The sequence below is a fragment of the Vombatus ursinus genome, unplaced genomic scaffold (genome assembly GCF_900497805.2).
Source record: "Vombatus ursinus unplaced genomic scaffold, bare-nosed wombat genome assembly UNPS02014821.1, whole genome shotgun sequence".
Classification (NCBI taxonomy): Eukaryota; Metazoa; Chordata; class Mammalia; order Diprotodontia; family Vombatidae; genus Vombatus; species Vombatus ursinus.
Window position 1 is genome coordinate 51,401,171 of NW_020954599.1, and position 24,677 is coordinate 51,425,847.

At 38.2% G+C, this 24,677-nt stretch overlaps 1 protein-coding gene across 1 annotated transcript in view; it reads right to left on the reverse strand.

Annotated features, from left to right (window-relative positions):
• The window catches only part of PALLD (palladin, cytoskeletal associated protein), a 520,996-nt gene that overhangs the window by 240,651 nt on the left and 255,668 nt on the right, over positions 1-24,677 (reverse strand). The window contains exons 8-9 of the mRNA XM_027837582.1: positions 18,618-18,737; positions 14,434-14,776 (exon numbers count right to left, since the gene is read on the reverse strand). Of these exons, the coding sequence (XP_027693383.1) occupies positions 14,434-14,776; positions 18,618-18,737 (463 nt within the window). The remainder of the gene's footprint in view (positions 1-14,433; positions 14,777-18,617; positions 18,738-24,677) is intronic.

The window sequence follows — 24,677 nt, forward strand, 5'->3', positions numbered from 1 at the left end:
ATAAAATGGAAGTGGGTAGCAAAGTGGATTAAAAACCATAATCCTACAATATGTTGTTTAACAAGAAACACATCTGAAGCAGAGTAAAGGCAAAAGACTGGAGCAGAATATATTATGCTTCAGCTGAAGTAAAAAAAAAAAAGCAGGGGTAGCAATCCTGATATGAGACAAAGAAAAAGCAAAAGTAGATCTAATTAGAAGAGATAAGGAAGGAAACTACATCCTGCTAAAAGGTACCATAGACAATGAAGTATTAACAATACTAAACACATATGCACCAAGTGGTATAGCATCCATATTCTTAGAGGAGAAGTTAAGTGAGTTACAGAAAGAAACAGATGGCAAAAGTATACTGGTGGGATACCTCAACCTCCCCTTCTCAGAACTAGATAAATCTAACCACAAAATAAACAAGAAAGACGTTAAAGAGGTGAATAGAATTTTAGAAAAATTAGATATGGTAGACCTCTGGAGAAAATTGAATGTGGATGGAAAGGAATATACTTTTTTCTCAGCAGTATATAGAACCTATGCAAAAACTGACCATGTACTAATACAGGGGTAGGGAATCTATGGTCTTGAGGCCACATGTGGCCTTTTAGGTCCTTGGGTATAGCTTTTTGACTGAGTCCAAGTTTTACAGAACAAATCCTTTTATTAAGGGGACTTGTTCTGTGAAATTTGGATTCAGTCAAAGGGCCACACTTGAGGACACAGAAGACCACATGTGGCCTCAAGACTGCAGGTTCCCCATTCCTGTACTAGGGTATAAAAACCTCACAATCCAATTCAGAAAGGCAGAAATACTAAATGCAACCTTTTCAGATCATGATGCAATAAAAATTACATGTAATAAAGTGCCATGGAAAGATAGACTAAATATTAATTGGAAACTAAACAATCTAATTCTATTTTTTTTTTTTGGCTGGGCAATGGGGGTTAAGTGACTTGCCCAGGGTCATACGGCTAGTAAGTGTTATGTGTCTGAGGCCAGATTTGAACTCAGGTACTCCTGAATCCAGGGCTGGTGCTCTATCCACTGTGCCACCTAGCTGCCCCCCCCGCCCCGGTAAACAATCTAATTCTAAAAATAAGTGGGTCAAACAACAAATCATAGAAACAATCAATAACATCATCCAAAAATATGACAATAATGAGACAACATACCAAAACTTATGGGATGCAGCCAAAGCAGTTTGTATGGGAAATTTTATATCTCTAAATGCTTACCCAAGTAAAATAGAGAAAGAGGAGACCAATGAATTGGGGAAACAACTGAAAAAGCTAGAAAAAGAACAAATTAAAAATCTCCAATTAAATACCAAATTAGAAATTCTGAAAACCATAGGAGAGATTAATAAAATTGAAGTCAAGACAACTATTGAACTATTGAATAAATAAGAGTAAGATCTGGTTTTATGAAAAAAAAAACCCAATAAAATAGATAAACCTTTGATTAATTTGATTTAAAAAAGAAAGAAGAAAACAAAATTACCAGTATCAAAAATGAAAAGAGTGAATTTACCACCAATGAAGAGGAAACTAAAACAATAATTAGGAGCTATTTTGCCCAACTGTATGCCAATAAATCTGACAATCTTAGTGAAATGGATGAATATTTACAAAAATAGAAATTTCTCAGGTCAGGTTAACAGAAAAGGACATAAAATACTTAAATAACCTCATTTCAGCAAAAAAAAAAAAAAAAAAAAAGGAACAAGCCATCAATGAACTCCCTAAGAAAAACTCTCCAGGGCCAGATGGATTTACAAATGAATTCTACCAAACATTTAAAGAACAATTAATTCAAATACTATATAAACTATTTGGGAAAATTGGCAAAGAAGGAGTCCTGCTAAGTTCTTTTTATTATATGAATGTGGTGCTGACACCTAAACCAGGAAGAGCGAAAACAGAGAAAGAAAATTATAGACTAATTTCCCTAATGACTATGGATTGAAAAATTTTAAATAAAATATTAGCAAAGCGATTACAGCACCTTATCATGAGGATAATACACTATGACCAGGTGGGGTTTATATATACAAATGATGCAGGGCTGGTTCAATGTTAGGAAAACTATCAGCATAATTGACCATATCAATAACAAAATTAACAGAAATCATATGATTATCTCAATAGATGCAGAAAAAGCTTTTGACGAAATACAGCACCCATTTATGATAATAAGCCTCTATCTAACACCATCAGCAAGCATTACATATAATGGGGATAAGCTAGAAGCATTTCCAATAAGATCGAGAGTGAAATAAGGATGTCCATTATCACCACTGTTATTCAGTGTTGTACTAGAAATGTCAGCTTTAGCAGTAACAGAGGAAAAAGAAATTGAAGTAATTAGAATAGGCAATGAAGAAACAAAGCTATCACTCTTTGCAGATGATATGATGATATCCTTAGAGAATCCTAGAGAATCAACTAAAAAACTACTCGAAATAATTAACTTTAGCAAAGTTGCAGTATATAAAATAAGCCCACATAAATCATCATTTCTACATCTTATTAACAAAGCCCAACAGCAAGAGATAGAAAAGAAATTCCATTTAAAGTAACTGTAGACATTATAAAATATTTGGGAGTCTACCTGCCAAGACACACCCAGGAACTATATGAACACAATTATAAAACACTTTTCACAAATAAAAGTCAGATCAAATAATTGGAAAAATATCAGTTGCTCATGGATAGGCTCAGCTAATAAAAAAAAGACAATTCTACCTAACTTAATTTACATATTCAGTGCCATACCAATCAGAATACCAAAAAATTGCTTTGTAGAGATAGAAAAAATAATAACAAAATTCATCTGGAAGAACAAAAGGTCCAGAATATCAAAGAAATTAATGAAAAGAAATGCAAGGGAAGATGGCCTAGCCATACCAGATCTAAAACTGTATTATAAAGCAGTAATCATCAAAACTACTTGTTACTGGCTAAGAAATAGAGTGGTGCATCAGTGGAATAGAAAAAATACACAAGACACAATGATTATCATAATCTACTACTATTTGATAAACCCAAAGACTCCAGCTTCTGGGATAAGAACTCACTATTTGACAAACACTGATGGGAAAACTGGAAAAGAGTATGGCAGAAACTAGCATAGACCAACATCTTATACCATACACCAAGATAAGGTCAAAATGGGTACACAATTTAGACATTAAGGGTGATAACATAAGCAAATTAGGAGAGCAAGGAATAGTTTACTTGTCAGATCTATGGAGAATGGAAGAATTTATGACCAAACAAGAGATAGAGGACATTATAAAATGCAAAATGGATAATTTTGATCACATTAAATTAAAAAAAATTTGCACAAACAAAGCCAATGCAACCACGATTAGAAGGGAAGCAGAAAGCTGGGAAACAATTTTTTTTACAGCCAGTGTCTCTGATAAAGGCCTCATTTCTAAAATATATAGAGAACTGAGTCAAATTTATAAGAATACAAGTCATTCCCCAATTGATAAATGGTCAAAGGATATGAACAGGCAATTTTAAGATGAAGAAATTAAAGCTATCTATAGTCATATGAAAAATGCTCTAAATCACTATTGATTAGAGAAATGCAAATCAAAACAACTCTGAGGTACCACATCACAGCTATCAGATTGGATAACATGACAAAACAGGAAAATGATAAATGTTGGAGAAGATATGGGAAAATTGCATTGTTGGTGGAGTTGTGAACTGATCCAACCATTCTGGAGAGCAATTTGGAACTATGTCCACAAGGTCATAAAATTGTGCATACCCTTTGATCTAGCAATAGTACTACTAGAGTCTGCATCCTTAAGAGATTACACAAATGGGAAAAGGACCCACATGGACAAAAATATTTATAGCAGCTCTTTTTGTGGTGGCCAAGAACTGGAAATTGAGGGGATGTCCATCAATCTGCGAATGGTTGAACAAGTTGTGGTATATGAATGTATTGCAATACTATTGTGCTATAAGAAATGATGAGCAGACAGATTTCAGAAAAACTTGGAAAGACTTACATGAACTGATGCAGAGTGAAGGAAGCTGAACCAGGAAAACATTGTATACAGTAACAGCAACATTGTGTGATGACCAACTGTGATAGACTTAGTTCTTCTCCACAATGCAATAATCTAAGACAATTCCAAAAAACTCATGACAGAAAATGCTATCCACATCCAGAAAAAGAACTATGGCATCTGAATGCACATGAAAGCATACCATTTTCTCTGTTTTTTGTTTTTTCTTTCTCACAGTTTTTCTGTTTGGTTCTGATTCTTACAACATGACAAATTTGGAAATATGTTTAATATGAATGTATAAGTAGAGCATATATCAGATTGCATGCTGTCTTGGGGAGGGGGGGAGGTGAGGGAGGGGAAAAATTTTAGAATTCAAAATCTCATAAAAGTGAATGTTGAAAACTAAAAATAAATTAATTAATTTAAAATGAAAAGAAAAGCAATGACTTGACACACAAATCATTTTATAATGTCTGTACTTGGAGATCAATACTGTAATTTTGTATAATTATAAGTAGCAATTATAAATATTGATATCAAAAAACAACAAAAAAAGTGCTGAATTTGGAGTTAGAGGACCAGAGTTTGAATCCGTCTTTGCTATTTATGTGACCTTGGCCATGTGACATCTCTGGGCCTCATTATCCTCATTTGTAAAATAAGGGTCTTAGACCAGAGGGTTTCTAACGTCCTCTCTAGCTCCAAATCTATGATCCTATGCATGCTTGCTAGTTAGACGACCCTGGACAGGTCACCTAAAGTTCTGTATGCCTCAGTTTCCTCAACTGTAAAATGGGGATGATAACAGTATCAACCTCACAGAGTTCCTGTGAAGATCAGATGAGGTAATATTTGTAAAGCACTTGGCACAAGTGCCTGGTACATATTAGGTGTGTAATTAATGTTGGTTTCCTCCTTCCTTTTCCCCCTTCCCTCCCTCCCTCTCTTCTTTCCCTTCCTTCCTTCCTTCCTTTCTCCCTTCCTCCCTTCCTTCCTTCCATTTCCAGTACTGTAGGTGAAGGATATTTCAAGTGTGGCAAGCACAGTACACTTTGGCAAATTTCTGGCAAACACTATCTCTTACCTCATAAACCTCAAAACATATACACATACACATAACCAGATTTTGTGACGGTATTAGTTATAGTGGTTATTTGAGGGCTAAAGAGAGAGAGGGCAGAAATGGAAGAATAGTGTGACCCTGAACTCTAAAGGGAATGTTGGTGGACCCAATTTCAATTCATTCAAACAGTCTAATAGCTCCTTTTTCCATTTTGCTTTTATTTTTCTTTTCACAGTATAGTAAAAACAGACATACAGGGTGGCCTACACTTCTAAGCAGAGAGTGTGCTAAACTTGGGAGTCAGGGAAATCTGGGTTCATCTCCTGCCTCAGATATTTACTAGTCCTTTTATTGGCAAATTATGTCCTGTCCCTAAATTCCAGTTTCCTTGTGTGTAAAATGAGGATAATAAAATTTGTAGTACCTATATCCCAGAGTTATTGTGAGGCTCAAGAAAGTAATTTATGTAAAATGCTTTGTTTGCAGACTTTAGAGCCTATACAAATGAGTTATTCAATTTCATTCAACAAGTTATTTATTGAGTGCCTACTGTATGTCTGGTACTCTATGAAGAGCTTAGGGTACAAACACAAAAACTCAATCAGTGCCTGCCATTAAGGGGCTTAATTGCTATGTAATTTACATTTTTACTTTTTTATTAGGACTGTCTTATTTGTCTGAGGTAGTGTGATTTCCAGCAGCCAACTGGTTATTCAATTAAATGCAGATCCAAACCTTTTTGTACTGTGAGTTTTTTCTTTACTCATCTTAGGATTTCATGGGTTGATCAGAGAGTTGTCTAGGACACTGAGAGGTTAAGTTACTTGCTCAGGGTCACATAGTCAATATATGTCAGACAGAGGTGGGCTTTTGGATATAGATATTCCAGACTTCAGGTCATCTCTATTTTCACCACTCCACAGTGCCTCTCCTAACTCTGATGACTACTTACTTATTGTGTAGAAGCCCACATTCTATTAAGAATCAGAAAGAAACAGACATTTATTACCTGGTCATCAACTTTCTTGCATTAACAGAGAGAGAGCTTGTAGCTGTAGTGAAAGCCTTGCTGGCATGGTCAGTCATGCTAGGAAAGGCAGGTGACGTAACAGACCCAGGGCCATCCTTGGAGTAAAGAAGCCCCAGGTTCACATTATGTCTCTCATATAGGCTACCTGTATTACTACAACCCAGTCACTTAACCTCCCAAGAAATTCTCTAAGTTTACGTTACTGAAGGGCTATCATCTGCACTGGTGGAGGGAGCTCCCATATCTGGAGTTTCCCATATGGATGAAATCACAAGTCTGTCTCCATTTACAGCTTGCATTTCACTTTTAAAATCCTGTCACCAGGCCCTGCCCCAACCCTCCCCCCCTTAAAAGAAAAATTCTGTTCCCTTAATGTCAAAAATTGTCTATGTGGTGGAGTTCTTCTTTTGGGCCAAACACTTTCCTCTGTGAGGTTTCAAAGTGCAAAAACAAATGAGAATAAACACGAGTCCCTCTAACACTTTAGTGTGAATGAGTTCATCAGATGAATCCTGGCTGGCAGTTGGAGTGAAAATGCCCTGCAGAGGGAGGGGAGGGAGGACACTGACAGGGAAAGTGGAGGAGGCACATAAGACAGACTTTGCCTTCCTTGAAGGGCCAGCCCTTTATTCTGAAGTTCAAGAAGAATGGGAACATTTTTCTCTTGGAGTTGGGAAGACAGGAAATGAAAAGAAGGGAAAGTAGAAAAGGGATTACACTCATACCTCTATTAGCTGCTGATTTAAATCTGTGGACATGTATGCATTTCAAGACAAGTCTCATAGACTCCAAGGCATGCCCTGTGTAGGCTTCTTTCCCTTTTATGGTGTTGTATACGTTATTGGCAGTCAAGATGAATAAGCATTTTTTAATCTGCAATCAGTCATGCTCCTGGGAGTACAAGGATTTAACTCTATACTGCCCTTTCTCTATTTCCTGGCTTCCCTTCTCTTTCATTTTTGTATCTTTCTACTACCCACCCACCCAAGAAAAGAAGAAATGAGAACAAACAAAAAAAACCAACTTTCTATTTTGTAATTTTTTAAAAGCATATGGCTATCTGGTGCTTTTTGTCTACTTTAAGATAATTATCATGATTCCAGTCAGCCCCACCATTGTGTGTGTGTGTGTGTGTGTGTGTGTGTGTGTGTAGAATTACAGCATACTACAGGAGACTCAGGTATACTTATATAAGTGTAAATTCTATTTGATTCTTGGGGCAAACTACTGACCTAATCCAAACTCTCTCATTAAATAGATGAGGAAATTGAAATACAGTGAGTTGAAGTGATTTACTGAAATTCACATAGGAAGTAGTCAGTCAGCCAGTCAACAAACATTTATTAATTGCTTGCTATATGGCAGTCACTGTGCTAAGTATTGGGGATATAAAGCAATGTAAGACAGTCCCTTCTTTCAGTTTCTCAAGGAGCTCACAGTCTAACCGGTTCAGCATGTACAAAATTACGTACATATAAGTCATAGAATAAATGGGAAATAATAAAGTTTGGGAAAGGGGCATTGTAGAAGGTGGAATTTTAGGTAAAGGATCTAGTAAAGCCAGGAGGTGGAGAAAAGGAAGGGGAACATTTCATGCCTTGGGGATGACCAGTGAAGATGCCTGGAGTCAGGAGATGGAGCTCCTTACTTTAGAAACAGTAAGGAGACCACGGCCACTAGATCAGAGGTTCCCAAACTTATTTGATCTACCATTCCCTTTTAAAAAAATTAGTCAGTACCCCCCTAGAAATCTACTTTCTTTAATCCTTTAACAGTTTTTTCCCCTGAAATTTGTGTCATTTCAAAAAAATATATAAAATATTTTTTAAAAAGAGATGCATCTTAAATTTCATAATTTATTTTAAATTTGTGGGTTTTTTCTTGCATTGAAATTTTGATGATGCAATATTGCATCATGTAACCATAGAGTATTGTATTGTAAACAAGTCATCACATGCACATATTCCTGTGAATGCATGCTGGACTTTCCAACAATGTGCAACACACTTGCCTGCCAACACTTGCTTGTTAAGACCTGTCAGCTGACTTGACCATTGATTGGTTATAACTTGCATTTTGTGTGGAAAATAATGTAATCACTATGACTTTAACTCTGTTATACAACAGATGAAACATGTATGAACAGTTTCTCATAATTTTCTTATCTTCTTTCCTTATGCTTCTATCACCCCCTTATTTTTATTCAATGCCCCTCAATTGCACCAGAGGGTACTACCACTTCCCCCTCTCTGCCAATCATTCCAGCGTAACTCCCAGGGAGTGGTATTGCCCACTTTCGGAACCTACACACTAGATCATAGAGTATGTGGGGGGGGGGGGGAGAGATGCAATCTACCTTTTCATCTTCAGATGCCACACCCTGTATTTTCTTCAATATACTAGGTTTTTGTTTTTTCCCACTGTAAGCTCCTTGAAAAATAAGACCTCTATCTTGGGCATACTTCATTATGCCTGCATTATTTGATTTTCTCCTATCTTAATTCTGGAACTCCTATTAGTATTTCTGCTCTCCAATGCTATCATTCAGTAGGAGGAAAAAGTCAAGTGGATGTTCTTGGTTGCTGCAACATTAAGCCCTGTATTACTTATTATTTTATATATATATATATGATACATACATATATATATATATATATGTTATTTGTACACAGACACTTTAACACTTTCAATAGATCTCATGAATATATGCATTTCATCCACTGAAGTAGATCTCAATACATCCATGTTTTCTCAGGATAAGCGATTCTTGTCCATATTCTTGCACAGATCCACAAGAGAACTCATTCAATGTCCTAGAGGTCATTTCTAAGTCTTTTTACATTTTGAGGGGAGCAATAGAATGCTAAGGTTGTCCGTCTGTTATCCCTACATGACTAGTACACCTCATTTCCTAATCATCCATTACCTCATGCCATTTTTTTAGTGTAGGCCATCACTGGAAATGTGCTAGAGCTTCTTTGCACCCACAGTGCCTCTCTCTATTGCTCTTTGGTTCAACTTTAATTCCTTGGAGTTGATAGTGTTCCAAGATTTGCAACAAAAGAGCACTATTGAGAGAAAATTTTTTTTTGTGTCAAAAAGATAGGTCTTTATACCAGGAAATAACCTGAGATCATTAAAAGTTCTGCGTAATTTCCCCAAGTGTGATCTGCCTATTCAATTCTGTGCCTAATTCACTGTCTATCTGTAATGCCTGACTCTCAAATATGCAGAAATTAGAAAGACTAGTTAGTACATTACAAACTACAATGTTTTATAAATTTAGATTATGATCCAAAAAAAGTCACATTTAGGCAAAAGGAAGGCAAACTGTGAGGGAAGGTGTATAGGGCTAGGTTGATGACAGTGGCTAACATAAATAATGCTGATACATATATTTCCTTGAGTGCTGCATGTAACCCTAACCTGTGGTCCTATTGCAGGTGGCCAGCATTCCAGAAATCCCAGGTTAGGGTAGCTAGCTAGCATTTGTGTAATGGCCAAAATTTCATCACATTTAACTCACATTTCAAGGGATAAGGCCAAGTAAAAAGACACTGAGTGATTAAATAACTGAAACTGACTTACTCCCTGACAGCTTGCTAGGAAATGCATCATCGTACACTCATGTAACGTGTATGATATGCACCAGTTACATGTCTGCAGTTGCGGCCAATCCACTGACTCCATATATCTTCTAGCTGAGAATGAGTCAGGAAGTTGATCTAAGAATATATGATTCTTCCTTCTTCTTTAGCTTTTATTTCTTAATTTCCTGACATCTTTATGAAAGTGGTGTTTTAAAAAATCATTTCTTAAGTACCTATTATGTGCCAGACATTGCACTAAGTGCTTTTGAAATATTATTTCATAGTGCATAGAGATCAATTCTTAGAATAGGGAAGGCTGGAAATTGAGACTTAACCCTGACTCATATAGGCTATGTGATTCTAAGCAAATTCCTCAATCTCTCAGTGCCCCAGGCAACAAAGACTATAAGTTGCAGAAAATATGTTGAACTCCATACTAGGAGCTTCCTACACTAGGAAATCAAAGATCTACTTTTTTAAAGTTGCTTTAGGAAAAAAAAAAGTTGCTTTTTTTTTAAGAGAAGTGACCATTTTCAGGAACATATAAGCCAAATTCTAGGTTTCTTGGTCAATTCCTTAAATTTTTCCAGTATTTTTTTAGGAAAAAAGTTTTAACCCCATTTATCTCTGCTCTTCATTGCTACTTTCCATTAGTGTGATCATCAGAGGTGAAAATGGCTAAGGTGGCAGGTGCCCTGTGAGGTAAGGTACTGATCTTACTGAGGAAGAGAGAAAACAGCAACAGCATCATTAAAGGAAAGAAAGGTTACAAGAAGTCATTCTTTCTCATTTCATGTATCCTTCAAATGGCAAATTTTATTTTGTAAAGAGTTGAATTAGCAATCAATCACTGACAGTTTTATAGCTATATTTCAGGAGTATTTTTCCTACCAATAGACAGAATTTTTAAAAAGATGGACTCTTTCTTGAGGATGTTGCTACCAACTCTCATAAAATATCTAAGAGATCTTAGAATAAAAATGATCATAGCTAAAAAAGACTTTAATTCCTTTGAATAATATTCCAAAAATGAAAATGAAGAAATTACAGGTGCTAAGCCTGTGAATGAATGAGAATTTGAAAGGAAATATTGAACATTGATGCACATTTCATAGGAGTCATTTCTCTCTGACTCCTGGGCTTTATGGGGTTAATAGCACCATTTGGAAATTCAGTTCAGTCCCTCGAGATAAAGTTTTTCTCTTTCTGAATTTTCATATTAAAATGTTAATAGCTACTTTGGAAATTGAAGTCTCATTTATTTGTACCTGAATGCATGTTTAAAATCTAGGTCATAAGCAACTCATGATGTCATTCTAGAAACTTGTATCTAAGCCACTCATCCTTCTCTCTTAATAACCACAAAATTGTTTTGTCTGCTTTTCATAGACATAGCAAAAAAAAAAAACACTCAGAAGAGAGAAATCACATCCACATGAACATCCCCACAATCAGAACTCAAAGCCAAGCATTTTTGAACTCTGGAGATAAGAGGGACAGTTAATGCCTGTTAACAACTTCAAATGTTTGTACTCCTGTGATTTATATTCAATTTAAAGCAACCGCTAAGCAAGACATATTTCATTTAATCAAAAACACAGGCAAGGTTGACTTATTAAAATGCATTAGTCCTTCTTTCTATGCCAGATCAGAACTTCCTTCAGAAAATAATGTAAAATGTGTATTTGAAACACAATCATGAAAGAAACTTTATTCCAGGGGCCAACCCTACTGTGTGCAAAGTCTCTTCTTAATATGGTGAACCAGAAAAGTATATCAGCTCTGGAGTTCTGCAGACTGGAGATCTGCATTGATCTGCAGTCAATTCCTTCTTTTCACACTTTACCTGTGTGAATTAAGCAAGTCATTTTACTGGCCTGGGCCTTAGTGCCTCTATCTGTAAAATGAGGGGCTGGACTAGCTGGCTTCTGATGTCCCTTCCAGCACTAGGTCCGGGATTGATGAAAGATTCGTCCACTTTTAAGTTCATCCTCCCATGGAGATCATATCCCCTAGTCTCTTTACCTAAGATTATTTTGGATATTCAATACTGAAAAGTGTTCACAGGAGTATACAAAGTCATCCGCAGGTTATTCTATAAAACCTGACTAACACAACTCAAGTTCTTAGCAAGGCTCTACTGTATAACAGTATGCTCGACAGCTCTTTAATCTGGATTTCCACTGAAGGGTGAATATGTATTAAGAAGAGGATGGTTAGCTTTTGGAAACTGTATCCTTTTGGATTGGTCTGCAACTTATTTTATTTTAAAATGCATCTTATTAGTGCCTTTTGTTTGCACATTAGAGTCATTTCTGGATATCTCTCTATCCCCTTCCCAGTTTGAACCCTCCTTTGTAAAAGGAAAAAAAAATTGAGCAAAAACAAGTAATGGCAGTGATTGACAATATATGCTATTGTCCGCCCTAGTGACCCGCGGTTTCTCTACTGTGAGGAAGAAGTTACATTTCCATATTTGTTCTCTGGGACCATTATTGGTTTTTTAGTTACTCAAGAGTTCAGCCTCCTTTCACTGACTTTTTCCTTTACATTGTTGTATTCATTCTGTATGCTATTCTTCTGGATCCCTACATTTTATTTTGTAACTGTCTACCTATTTATTAATAAAAGGAAGGGGTTCTGACTGCTGGTTTGCATACAGTTTGACCAGTTTGCTGTATCACTTCCTCATGGCGTGCCTCAATGACTCAGTGATTCTGAGCTCTCCTGTATTCTTAAGAAATGATTGGTGCTTGAGTCCAGTGATAGTCTGGGGTGTGGAATATCAAGGGGAAGAAAAAAATGAAGACCAAAACAAAACAGAAATAAAACCAAGCAAAAGAGTCTGGTTTTCCAACTTTCATGGGGTGAAGAGCTGGGAACATTCAATGGTTTACTCTCATGAAAATGTGAGCTCATTCAGTATATACACATACTGAAGGAATCTTATTCTTTCCACTGACCTACATCAGATTAGCAATTAGAGGTTGCTGTGCTATGATGGAAGATTTACTGTGACCTTGTTCCTTCATTTATTTCTTCTTTTCTCTGGCCCTAGAATGTCTTCATTTCTAACAGCTCTCGGTTGAGTGGCGCCAATGGAAACAGTTCATGCAAAGTTTATCATCCTAAGAAAATAATAGAAATTAAAAGTGAAGGTGGCATTTGGGGAAAGACTCAGTTTAAGGATTTCCTAAGCCAGAGCCACCACTTGTGAAGGAACTATATATACTATTTAGAAAATGCTAAGCACAGTGTACATAGTACATGCTCAAAAAACGCTTATTTGTTCCCTTCCCCTATACATCAGGAAAAACACGAACAGAACTGGACTTGAGGCTGCTGTAAGGTTGTTGGTATGCTGGAGGTGTGGTGGAAAGGGCACTGGCTCTGGAGCCACAGGATCTAGGTTCAAATCCTCTGACACTGACTACCTAAGTGACCTTAGGGAAGTCACTTAACTGAGACTCAGTTTCCTAATCTTCAAAATGAATGAGGGAGTTGGACTAGTTGGCCTTTAAGGTCACTTCCAGTTCTAAATCTATGATCTATGACCAAAGTGAGTATCCCCCTAAAATATATCATTGCATGAGAGGCATGATGGCATAATGGACAAAGAACATGCCACAGTGATGGGAGAAAGTCTGGGTTCAAAGGGACATGTAGGCTGAGGGACCCTAGGCAAGTCACTTTACCATGAGATGTTCAAATTTAAAGAATCCACCCAAAATGTTCACATGGACTATTTGTGCCCAACCTGTGGTAGAGCATTCCTAGTTCATATTGGTCTGATTAGCCAGCTGGACACACTGTAACTTGACTCTAACATAGTGATATCATTTTGGTCCTCTTTGAGAACAAAGGACAACAATCAACCAGTGTCTCCCAGAGGTGCTCTAAAACTCTAAGTTGTAGAGAAGATGCTGAATTGTTTGGGTAGACCAAATTCTTTAAGCAAACCTGCTCACAGAGGTGAAGTCACAGGTCCCATCCAAAAATGATAAGAAAAGACATATTGTTAAAATATACAACACTTTCTGGATCCTCAACACATCATGCCTTAGGCTATCTCCAGGTCTGCCAGGACCTTGGCCAGGCCCTGTACTCCTGTCCAAGATCCAGGGCCGTACTATATTTCTATGCCCTCCTTTCATTCTTTAGCTGATGTTCATATTCAGGATACAATTTTCCGATCCCAATGATTAAGTTTTCCCCTCTGCCTCTCATTCTTTGGTAGAATATTTAGGTCTCCTCCTGGTTGCTTAATTCTAGACAATTTATAATTTATAATAAACATAGGAAGGTTCAAAATCATCTTTGCTCCATGGATCGCACTTTTGCCTACAAGATAAAGACACCAGGCCACACCTACAGCCTAGCCTGCACCCCAGCACACACAGCTCACTGATTCTGCAGAAGGAATGATCAATCACACTTTCTGGTCTTTTCTGGCAAAAAGGCAAAGTAATCCCCTAGAGTTTTAAGCCTCCCATTTACATCCCTCTCTCAGTTATTTGTTTTGTTTGAATTGTCCCAGACCTTCTGCCCCTTGGCAGACTGGGAGAAGTAGTGGAAAGACTCACTCTCTTGACAGCCAAGGAAGAGACTATACTGGCCAACTGGTTCATTCACCAGATAATTGCTTCCAGGCAGTTTTAGTTCTAACCAGGTAGAGAATTTAAAATGAGGAGGATTTTATAAAACCATGCAGAAAATACTCACAGTTTTGGTTTGGCGAGCAGTGGAGGTGGCTCCTTTGTGGGTGAAAGCAGGGCAGCTGGCTTTGGGGCAGATTTCTTACTGTTTGCTTTGCCATTAATCAGTCCATTTACTCCGTGGCTCAGATGGATGCCATTGGTTTCCCTCCTGGCAGAGTTGAGTTGCAGTTGAAGGCCTGCCATGCCTAGTCCAAGCTCAGAGTGGGTCACTGACTGGCTCTCTGGAGGTTTCTCTGGAGTCATCTCAAAGGAACTGATCTCTAAAGGTGGAGGGGGAGGTGGATCATGTTGGAAATCATCACTGTTGGGCTGTCTTATGGAGTCAAGGTCACAGTTTTCTATGTTGGCTAAGGGAAGGAGGGAGGGAAGGAAAAAAGAAGAAAGGTGAAAAAATAAGACACTACAACTCCAAGAAGTTATTTTCATACTATATAAGATCTTTGACAAACATTGAGTGCCGTTAATCCATCAAAAGACAAGTAACTACATTGCTCCTGCATGATGTCCAGACAATGCCAGCTGGATATTTCTCCTGGAGGACTTTGCTAACTTCCACATTTGCTTCAAATGACCACTGACCACTTGAATTCAGATTATGTCTTTGTAAGGGGAAACCAGCTACTGCTTATTTAGCAGCAATAGAGCTTGCAGAAATTTCTAACAAAGGATGAAAACAGAATTTGAGCAGTGTTGAATATACTAATGAATCAACTAATAAACATTTATTAAGTACCTACTATGTGCCAGGCACCATGCTAAATGCTGGGAATATATAAAGAGGCAAAATACAGTCCCTGCTCTCAAAGAGCTTCCAATCTAGTGGTGGAGACAACAAACGAATACATCCAAACAATCTATAATATAGGATAAATAAGAAATAATTAAGAGAGAGAAGACATTAGAATAAAAAGGGGTCAGGAAAGGCTTCTTGTAATAGAAGATTTTAGTTGGAAAACAAAGGAAGCCAGAGAAACCAGTAGGCAGAATAGAGGTGGGGAGCATTCCAAGCATGGGGAGCAGCCAGAGAAAACACCCGGAGTCTAGAGAGAAAATGTCTTGTTTGAGGAAGAATAAGCAGTAGTGTCACTGGATAGAAGAATACTTAGTGAGGAGTAAGATGTGAGAAGATTGGGAAGGGAGGTGGGGTGGGTAAGGTAATGAAGGGCTCTGAAAGGCAAATAGAAGATTTTGTATTTGATCCTGGAGGTAATAGGGAGCCATTGGTGTTTCTTGAGCTGAGGAGGTGACATGATCAAACCCAGACTTCAGGAAAATCATTTTAGTGGCTGAACAGAGGATGAATAGGGTTGTGGAGAGACTTGAGGTTGGCAGCTAGGTGGCAAAGTAGACGTATGCTGGACCTGGAGTCAGGAAGACCTGAGTTCAAATCCAGCCTCAGATACTTACTAGCTGTGTGACCCGTCACTTAACCTGTTTGCCTCAGTTTCCTCATCTGTAAAATAGGGATAATAACAGTACCTATTTCAACAGGGTTGTTACGAGGATCAAATGATTGTAAAGCACTCAGCACAGTGCCTGACACATAGTAAGTATGATATAGATGTTAGCAAGCAACACCCACCAACAGCCATTGCAATAGCACAGGCTTGAGGACCTGCGCTATAGTGGTGGCAGTGTTGGAGGAGAAAAGGGGTCATATTTGACAATTTACAAAGTTAAAACTGACAGCGTTGGTAACACTGCTTTGTACTCCCTCTACACCCTTCCACAGATCTGATTAAGTAAACTCAATGTGCTTTGCTGGCATAGGCTCCCCAAGACCTAGAAGAGTTCTGGGGGGTGGGGAGTATATATTCTCTGCATTTTACATGTGGGGAAGTTGAAGAATTCAGTTAAAGGACCTGCTTGAGATCTTAGATCTCAAAGCAAACCTAGTCCATGTAGTTGGAACATTTATGTTTGGGCATGGTGTTGTATAGATGTTGATTGATTGTGGTGGTATGTAAGAGGGTCACATCAGGTCAAGCACAGGGAAAGGCCACAGAGCTCATAATAATAATTCCATTTGACATTATATTCACAGGGCCCTAAGGCAGGGACACTGGGGCTTTGCCCAAGAGCACCAACATCTATGGGGGGAGGGAGAATATAATTCCTTCCCATGGTGCTCTTCCAGCTTGCTTCTCCATTGCTTTATGGTGAGCTGCTGGCCCCCAGCCTTACAGTGTGATTACCTCCCCTCTTCTGTGGGCTCTGGACCCTACGAAGGGTCCAGTCATTTCATATCCCTGTCTCAAAACTTGAGCATGACCTCATTCAACCTGATCAGACTGTCCTGTTTAACTCTCACTGTGCTGGGATACCAATGTCTATACCACACCACAGCTGAACTCTCCCCCTGGCCTAACCTGGCTAGGCCATGCTCTGTTTCCTCTCTCAGTAGAATCCTCCCTCTCAGTAGAACCAGACTATCTCCAAGTCTCTGTTTCTGACACCACTGAGTTTACTCTAGGCACTTGAATTCCTAGCTATGGTTTTAATGTCACATATTTCTCTGACTCCCTGCAATTGGATTAGTGATTCTTGCATTATTGCTGAGGCCATCCTATAATGTGCCTGGTATGTTGGTGGCTTTCTCCTCAACTCTAGTCCTTACATCAGGCTTTACTCCTGACTCATTCACATCAGCTCTTCCCATGCTGTGCTGGGCCTTGTTTTTCTGCTCTTAATTGGGAGGAGCCACAGAAGTCCACAATCACCATTCTCCTATCTCTTTACTTCTTTTTATCTTGCCTCTGCTGCCACCTAGCACCAAGTTCCCACTCTCCAGGAATCAGAAAAGAATGTCCAGTGCCACTCCATCAAACAACAAATCTTGATTGATGGCCTACTATGTACAAAGCACTATGCTAGGCAGGCACTGTAGGGGAGACTGAGAAGTACTGAAGAAGTTTTCAGAAAGGTAATGACTGAGAGAGGCAATGTAATGAATACTCAGGCTGAAATAAAATACTAGGAAGAGATAATCATTTTCACATTAAATGGCTTATTTGTGAGTTTATATCAACAACATTTCCTATGTCTGTTTCCACCCCCATCTTTCCTCCCAGAGAGAAATCCCCTATAAGAAAGGAATTTTTAAAGAGGGGAGGGGACCAGTTCAGGAAAACTAGCCAACAAATTGAAAAAGTTTGACACTATATTTAGTTTTCCATACCACACTCTCACATCTGAAAAGAAGTAGGGAAATGTACCTTCTAAAATTTCTTCTTAGGTGCCAAGTTTGGCCATTTTAATTGTTTTTTGACATCCATTTTTTTGAGGTAATCAGTGTTAAGTGTCTTGCCCAGATTCACACAGCTAGTTACTGTCTGAGGTCATATCTGAACTCAGGTCCTCCTGACTTCAGGGGCAATGCTCTATCCACTGCATCAACTAGCTGCCCCTACATTCATTGTTGTTGTTTTTTTTTCTAAGCAGGAGCAATAAACCCTGCTGCTCTCTTCACAGAATGGTTGTGTCTAGTTGCTATGAAATTTAATTTCATAGATTAAAAAAAGTCATTTCTCCATTCTCATATTAGCTTCCTTCTTATGCTTCCCTTTCTGGAAGCTTCACTGATGATCAATCACACATATGTCTGGATCTCCTGTGTGGCTGCTTCATTGTGTCCTGCTGCCTCAGCTTCAGCTGTTAAATGTTAGCAGGATCTGATCCATTAGCTTCTGAGTTTCTATGATAATTTTCTATGATGCTATAATCCTGGAATACGTTTCTATAGTATTTTAAAGATTTGCAAAGCATGTTCCTCAGAACTAACCATGAGACTGGTAGAATGAGAATTATTATCCCCATTTTGCAGGAAGGGAAACAGAGGCAGAACTGGAAATCTCTGGCTTCAAAGACCAATGGTAATACTCTTTTCTATGATATTTTACAGAGATTTTGTGTGTGTGTGTGTGTGTGTGTGTGTGTGTGCGCGCGCGCCCAATGCTACCACATGGCCTTGAAAGCTCCCCTCCTATTTCTATGCCTCTCCATCAAAAATGGCTTTTGTTTCCACTTAACAAAGTTGCCAGTTAGGAGAAGTGAGCAAGACTTAGAGAACTATTTCTTGAAGTACAGTAGTTGTCTTCTGAAGTAATTAGTTAGAATTCTGCATGCTGCCACAGGCAGTGATCTGACATTATGGTTCAGAAACTCTGCATTTCCCTATCGGTCAGGTACCTGAGTTGACAACTAGCTCTGCTGTGCTGGTTACAGATCCATATTCATTTTTTGCAGAGCAAGTGAAGATTCCTGCATCCTCAGGAAAAGTCTCTGCAATGACCAGGGTACAAATCTCCTCTGGAAAAGAACAGAGATTAGGTCAGTCCACAGGAGTAAAATGAAGGCACTCTGTTAAGAAACTGGAAAAAACCCACTCTAATTTGTAAAAAAAAATTATCAGAGAATGATAATTAGTCATACAAAAGGATCTTTTAATTTAAGAAAAGTTTTCAGTCAAATTCTTAAGGGATAATTTCCCTTCCTGCTTATACTTACATATTCCAATAATCAATCAACAAATATTAATTCAGCACTTACTATATGCCAAGCATTGTGCAAGGGACTGGGGTTACAAATAAAAGGAACGAAAGAAGCTTATATTCTAATTAGGTGAGATTATAAGTACATATCTATCTATCTCTACATCTCTGTCTCTCTGTCTCTGTCTCTGTTTTCAGTATCTTAAACTATTTAGCAGAAAAGTGGGCAGGAGCTTCTCTCCTCCACTACTCTAAATTGCTTTTTATTATCAGGCATCTTTTCCTTCTCCCTTCCATACAGAGAGGACAAGATGGTGCCCTTGTCAAAAATAACCCTTAATCCTTTGTCTCATCCTGTACCTTGATTTATTGATCATCTCTATTCTCTTTGGACTCTTCAATTTCTCCTCCACTGGCTCTTTCCCAACTGCCTACAAATATGCTTGTTTTCTCGCCCTTAAAACACCATTTTCCTTTGACTTTGTCACTGTCTCAGGCTAACGTCCCTTTTTCTTCTTCCCTTTTTCCTTTAAACTTCTAAGAATGCTTCATATTCACTGTTTTTACTTCCTCACCACCCTTGTAAACTCATCAGCCTCTAGTAATCAATCTCCTATGCCTACCACTCTAGAGAAACAGCTCTTTCCAAGGTCACTACTGACCTGATTTAACTTCCAAATTTAGTAGTCTCTTCTCAGTCCTCATCTTCCTTGGCCTTGTTGCTACCTGACACCACTGACTACAACTATTTCTTAATACTCTCCTCCTTTAGTTTCCATGATGCTGTTCCACACTAGCTCTCTTTCTACCTCTATGGTCATTGTGTTACCTTTTCCTATGGTGGTTTCTTTTCCTTTGTGAAGCTTCTTTCCTGGGAACTCATCTCTTCTTCCTCTATGTTTTCTTCTTTGTTAATTTTATTCACTTCCCTAGCTATTGTGGTGGCTTCCATTCAGATAATATTAACATTTATCCCCAGTCCTGACCTCTTTTCCCAGCTCCAGATACACTTGTCTAGCTGTCATGCCTTTAGCAGAAATGTCCCACTGCAACTTCAAACCTGGCCAAAACTGACCTTGCTCATAATTTGTTCCTTTTGATGTCGCTATTTTTTTTTGTCAGTAGTACCGACACCTGCATAATAAACAATATTCAAAAGGTCAGCATTACTTTTTGGAATCATTTCCCTCACCTCTCATATCCAATTAATTTGTTGTTGTTGTTGTTCAGTTGTTCAGTCGTGTGCGACTCTGTGACCCCATTTGGGGTTTTCTTGGCAAAGATACTGGAGTGGTTTGTTATTTCCTTTTCCAGCTCATTTTACAAATGAAGAATGGCAAAACAGAATTATATGACTTGCTCAGGGTGACACAGCTAGTAAGTATCTGAGGCCAGATTTAAACTCCTAAAGATGAGTCTTCCTGACTCCAGGCCCAGTGCTCTGTCTACTGTACTACCTAGCTGCCTTCCAATTAATTACTAAAGTTCCATAAATTTTATCCTCTGAATTTTTCTTCATATCTATCCTCTTCTTTCTGTTATTGTGTCCATTACTGTAGTGGCTTTCATTTCCACCTATGTGGACTAATGCCAAAGCCTCCTAAAAAGCTGCCTTTCCTCCATTCTCTTCCCTTTTAAGCCACCCTTCATACTGATGCCAGACTTAACTTCCTTATTTATGAATCTGGTCATGTCTCTCCTTTGCTCAAAAGTCTTCCATGGATCCCCAGTGTCTACTGAGTAAAGTTCGAACACCTTCATCTCATATTCAAGGCCCCCCACCATCTGGCGTCATCTTACTTTTCTAACTTTATGTCATATTAGTTTTCTCCATGGTCTTTGTATTCTATTCCAAATGGACTAATTTACTCTCTTCTGAAAATATCCTTGGGTTCATAAACTTCCATGATTCTGCTCATGATATTCCCCATAGCAGAAATGTCCCCTTTCCCACCTGTTGAAGTCTTATTTATGAAGCCCAATTCAAAGACTGCCTTCTTGAGAAAGATTTTCCTGATTGCCTCTCTCAGGAGTGAGCTTCTCACTAAAGACCTTAGATAACTGTTTGACAATTCTTTAGTCCATGTAACCTTACTCAATGTCCCATCAGCAGGCCTGATATTATGTTAGCTATGGAAAAGATGGGATTTGATGGTAAAAATGTGATTTGCACATAATCTTCCTTGAAGACACGGGGGAACACGAAAGCAGAGTAGAAACAATACTGGACTTAGAAGATCTGGATTTGAGTATTGGTCAGCTATCTATTTAGCTGTGTTACTAATTCTAGGCAAGTCACCTACGCTTTCTGAGCCTCACTTTGCTCATCTACAAAATAGGGAGGATATTTGAAGAGCCAACTCTATAAGGTTGTTGTTAAAAAAAAAGAACTTTTAAAAACTGTAAAGTACAATGTAAAATCAAGGAAGGATGGTAAATAAAGGTGCTATCTTTGTGTTTTATAACTTCTTCATCTAGCATTAATAATGATGTTGGCTTGCCATTCTTAAGTGATGCTGTTAATTATCTGTCAATAACCACACTGTAAGGAAAGCGCCTGGAAAATTTTAGTATTCATTGATGAACCCTTTAAAAGACAGAGCATTCCTCCTTCCTAACTTAAAAAATGTACTGTCTGTCATGGGACATTATCATCATCATAGCTAGCAGTTACATAGCACCTTAAAAGTCTGCAGAGAGCTTCACATATGTGACTCATTTGATCTTCACATCAATAGCACCTAGCGTGCTCTTGTTCCATCATTTCAGTTTTGTCTGATTCTTTGTAACCCCATTTGGGATTTTCTTGGCAAGGATACTGGAATGTTTTGCCGTTAATGTCCTTCTGCAGCTCTTTTTACAGATGAGAAAAATGAGGCAAACAGGGTTAAGTGACTTGCCCAGGGTCACACAGTTAGTTAAGTGCCTGAGGCCAGATTTGAACTTGAGAAAACGAGTCTGTCTGACTTCAGGCCTAGCACTCTGTCCACTGTGCCATCCAGCCACCAAAACTACCCATGGTGAGTTCTTCAGATCTCCAGTGAGGAGGCCTGGCATAAACCTTGGGTAAGTGGAAACCTATTTTCTCCTTCTTTGGGTGTCATTTTGTATGATTTTGAACTTTTAGAAATCAGGGATAATTTCTGGTGTACCATTTCGGCAATACTCAATAGAACAGACACATAATGATGATGTAATGATGAAGGGGACTAAAGTATATAGATGAGTGAGGGGGAGACCAAGACAGATATCTGCATATGTTAAACCATCGATTAGGGCCTTAAAATATTGTTTATTAAATTTCATGCCTTATATAACTAAATGAAAGGGTTAAACATTGCTTTCCAAGTCATATTTATATATCTACTCCATTAGGGCAGGAGTCATTAAAGAAACAAGTTGTATGAATATTGATAGCTTTTGATGAAAGATTACTCTCATAATGCTGATTTTAACCTGTTGGAGAGAAAGAATCTCCATGCTCGTATCACATGAGAATTCATATGAAAAAGAATTTATTTCACCAGGAACTATAACTAGTCATCACCAAAGACTGACTTGAGTTTTCCTAAGTTAGGTAGGAACACTGTAACCCTTTCTGGGTCTAATGGTAATATGTCATGTCAGAGAAAGGCCTTTGTCAAGGTGAAGAAAGATCAAGAGTGAATAAATGATACACAGAAAGGCTAGGAGAAGAGGGCTTTTCTACTATTGTTGTAATTTTCAGTTCTCATCCCCCTGTGAGCTATCTGATGTACTCAACATTATTGATCATCCTCTCTCTCCTTTATATTTCAGAGATCCAGAGAGTCTAGATTTTCAAAATTTGGTGAGATGTCTCTTAAAATTAGCCAAACATACAGAGGAAATCATTACATTCAAAAAGTTCAAGAGACAAAATCTCTGGATGGTTAATCATTTTATTAATAATACTAGCATATTATTTATCCTAGAGGGCAGGAACTGTCTTGCCTCATTTTGTATCCCCAGCATTTAGTACAGTGCCTGTCACATACAGACACTTGATAAATGTTTATTAAATTGAATTGGTAATCAGATACAGACACATACAGCTATGTAGCAAGTAGTTAAACAAAGTGAATCTGTATGAAAAGAACAGATGAGTCAGTAACATTCTCAAATACCAAGTGTGAATCATAGTGGTGAGCTCACAGTTTAGATGCCCTTGGAAGAGTAGGTGTTCTTGAAGGTGGCAAGCAACTCTTATTGGTTAACAATTAATGAGAGAGATTGAATATTATAATGACAAGTGGACCTATTCTAATGAGGGATTAGGGGAATGTAACTTTGATCATGTCATTTACTTCCTAATCACTCCTAACCTTGGGGAAATCTAGACAAAGGGTCTATATCTACCTCTACCACCACCACACAAGCCTGAGCAGAACACAGTGGGCTGGGAGTTTCACCTCAGATTAAATTCCTTGTAAGGCTGGATGGGGTAACAATATCTAGATTGAGGAGAATATTAATCGTATCTGCTATCATCAATCTTGTCCCTCAGAGGCTGAGCCTTAAAATGAGGACTTTCAAAAAAAATGGGAGAACTTTGGATCTCCCCAAATCATTGGTTATTAATAATCATTTCTTTCATTATCAATCAACAAGTGTTAACTAAATGCCTACTGAGTTCCAGACACCATGCTAGGTGCTGAGGGTACAAAGACAAAAATTAAATAGTCTTTGTTCTCAAGGATCTCACAGTATGGCAAACAAAGGCAATCAGCTCTATAAATATAATATCACCCCAGCCTCCATTTGGTACCTTTGTAACTATTCTTTTCATATAGATTCACTTTGTTGAATTACTTGCTACATAGCTGTATGTGTCTGCATCAGTTTACCAATTCAATTCAATAAACATTTACCAAGTATCTCTATGTGACAGGCACTGTGCTAAATGCTGGGGATACAAAATGAGGCAAGACAGTCCCTGCCCTCAAGGAGCCTACAATCTATTGAAAAAGACAACATGCAAACAAATATATACAAAGCAAACTGTACACAGGGATAAATAGGAAATAGTTAACAGAAAGAAGGCACTGGAATTAGAAGATATTGGGAAAGGCTTTCTGTAGGAAGTGAGATTTTAGTTAAGACTTAAAGAAAGCCAGGGAGGTCAGCAGTCAGAATGGAAGAGGGAGAGCATTCCAGGCATGGGGGACAGCCAAAGAGAATGCTTGGAGCCAAAAGATGGAGTGTCTTATTCACAAACTAGCAAGAGGCCAGTGTCACTAGATCAGAGAGTATGTATTGGGGAATAAAGTATAAGAAGATTGGAAAAGTAGGAGGGGCTAGGATATGAAGAGCTTTGAATGCCAGAGTACTTTGTATTTGCTCTTGGATGTAATAGGAAGCCACTGGAGTTTACTGAGTGGTGTGTGTGTATGTAAAGAAAATCAGTTTAGTGGCTAAATGGAGAATGGATTAGAGTTGAGGAAAGACTTGAGGCAGGCAAACCCACCAGCAGGTTATTGTAGTAATCAAGACATGAGGTGACAGTTGTATGGGGTGGAACTTTAGGGGGAAAGACAAGGAGTTTTGTTTTGGATATGTTGAGTTTAAGATGTCTACTAGTCATCCAGTTCATTATATCTGAAAAGCAGTTGGAGATGTGAGACTGGAGGTCAGCAGAGAAATGGGCAGGAAAGGTAGATTTGGGAATCATCAGCATGGAAATAGTAATTAAATCCATGAAAGCTGCTGAGATCACTAAGTGAAGGAGTATAGAGGGAGA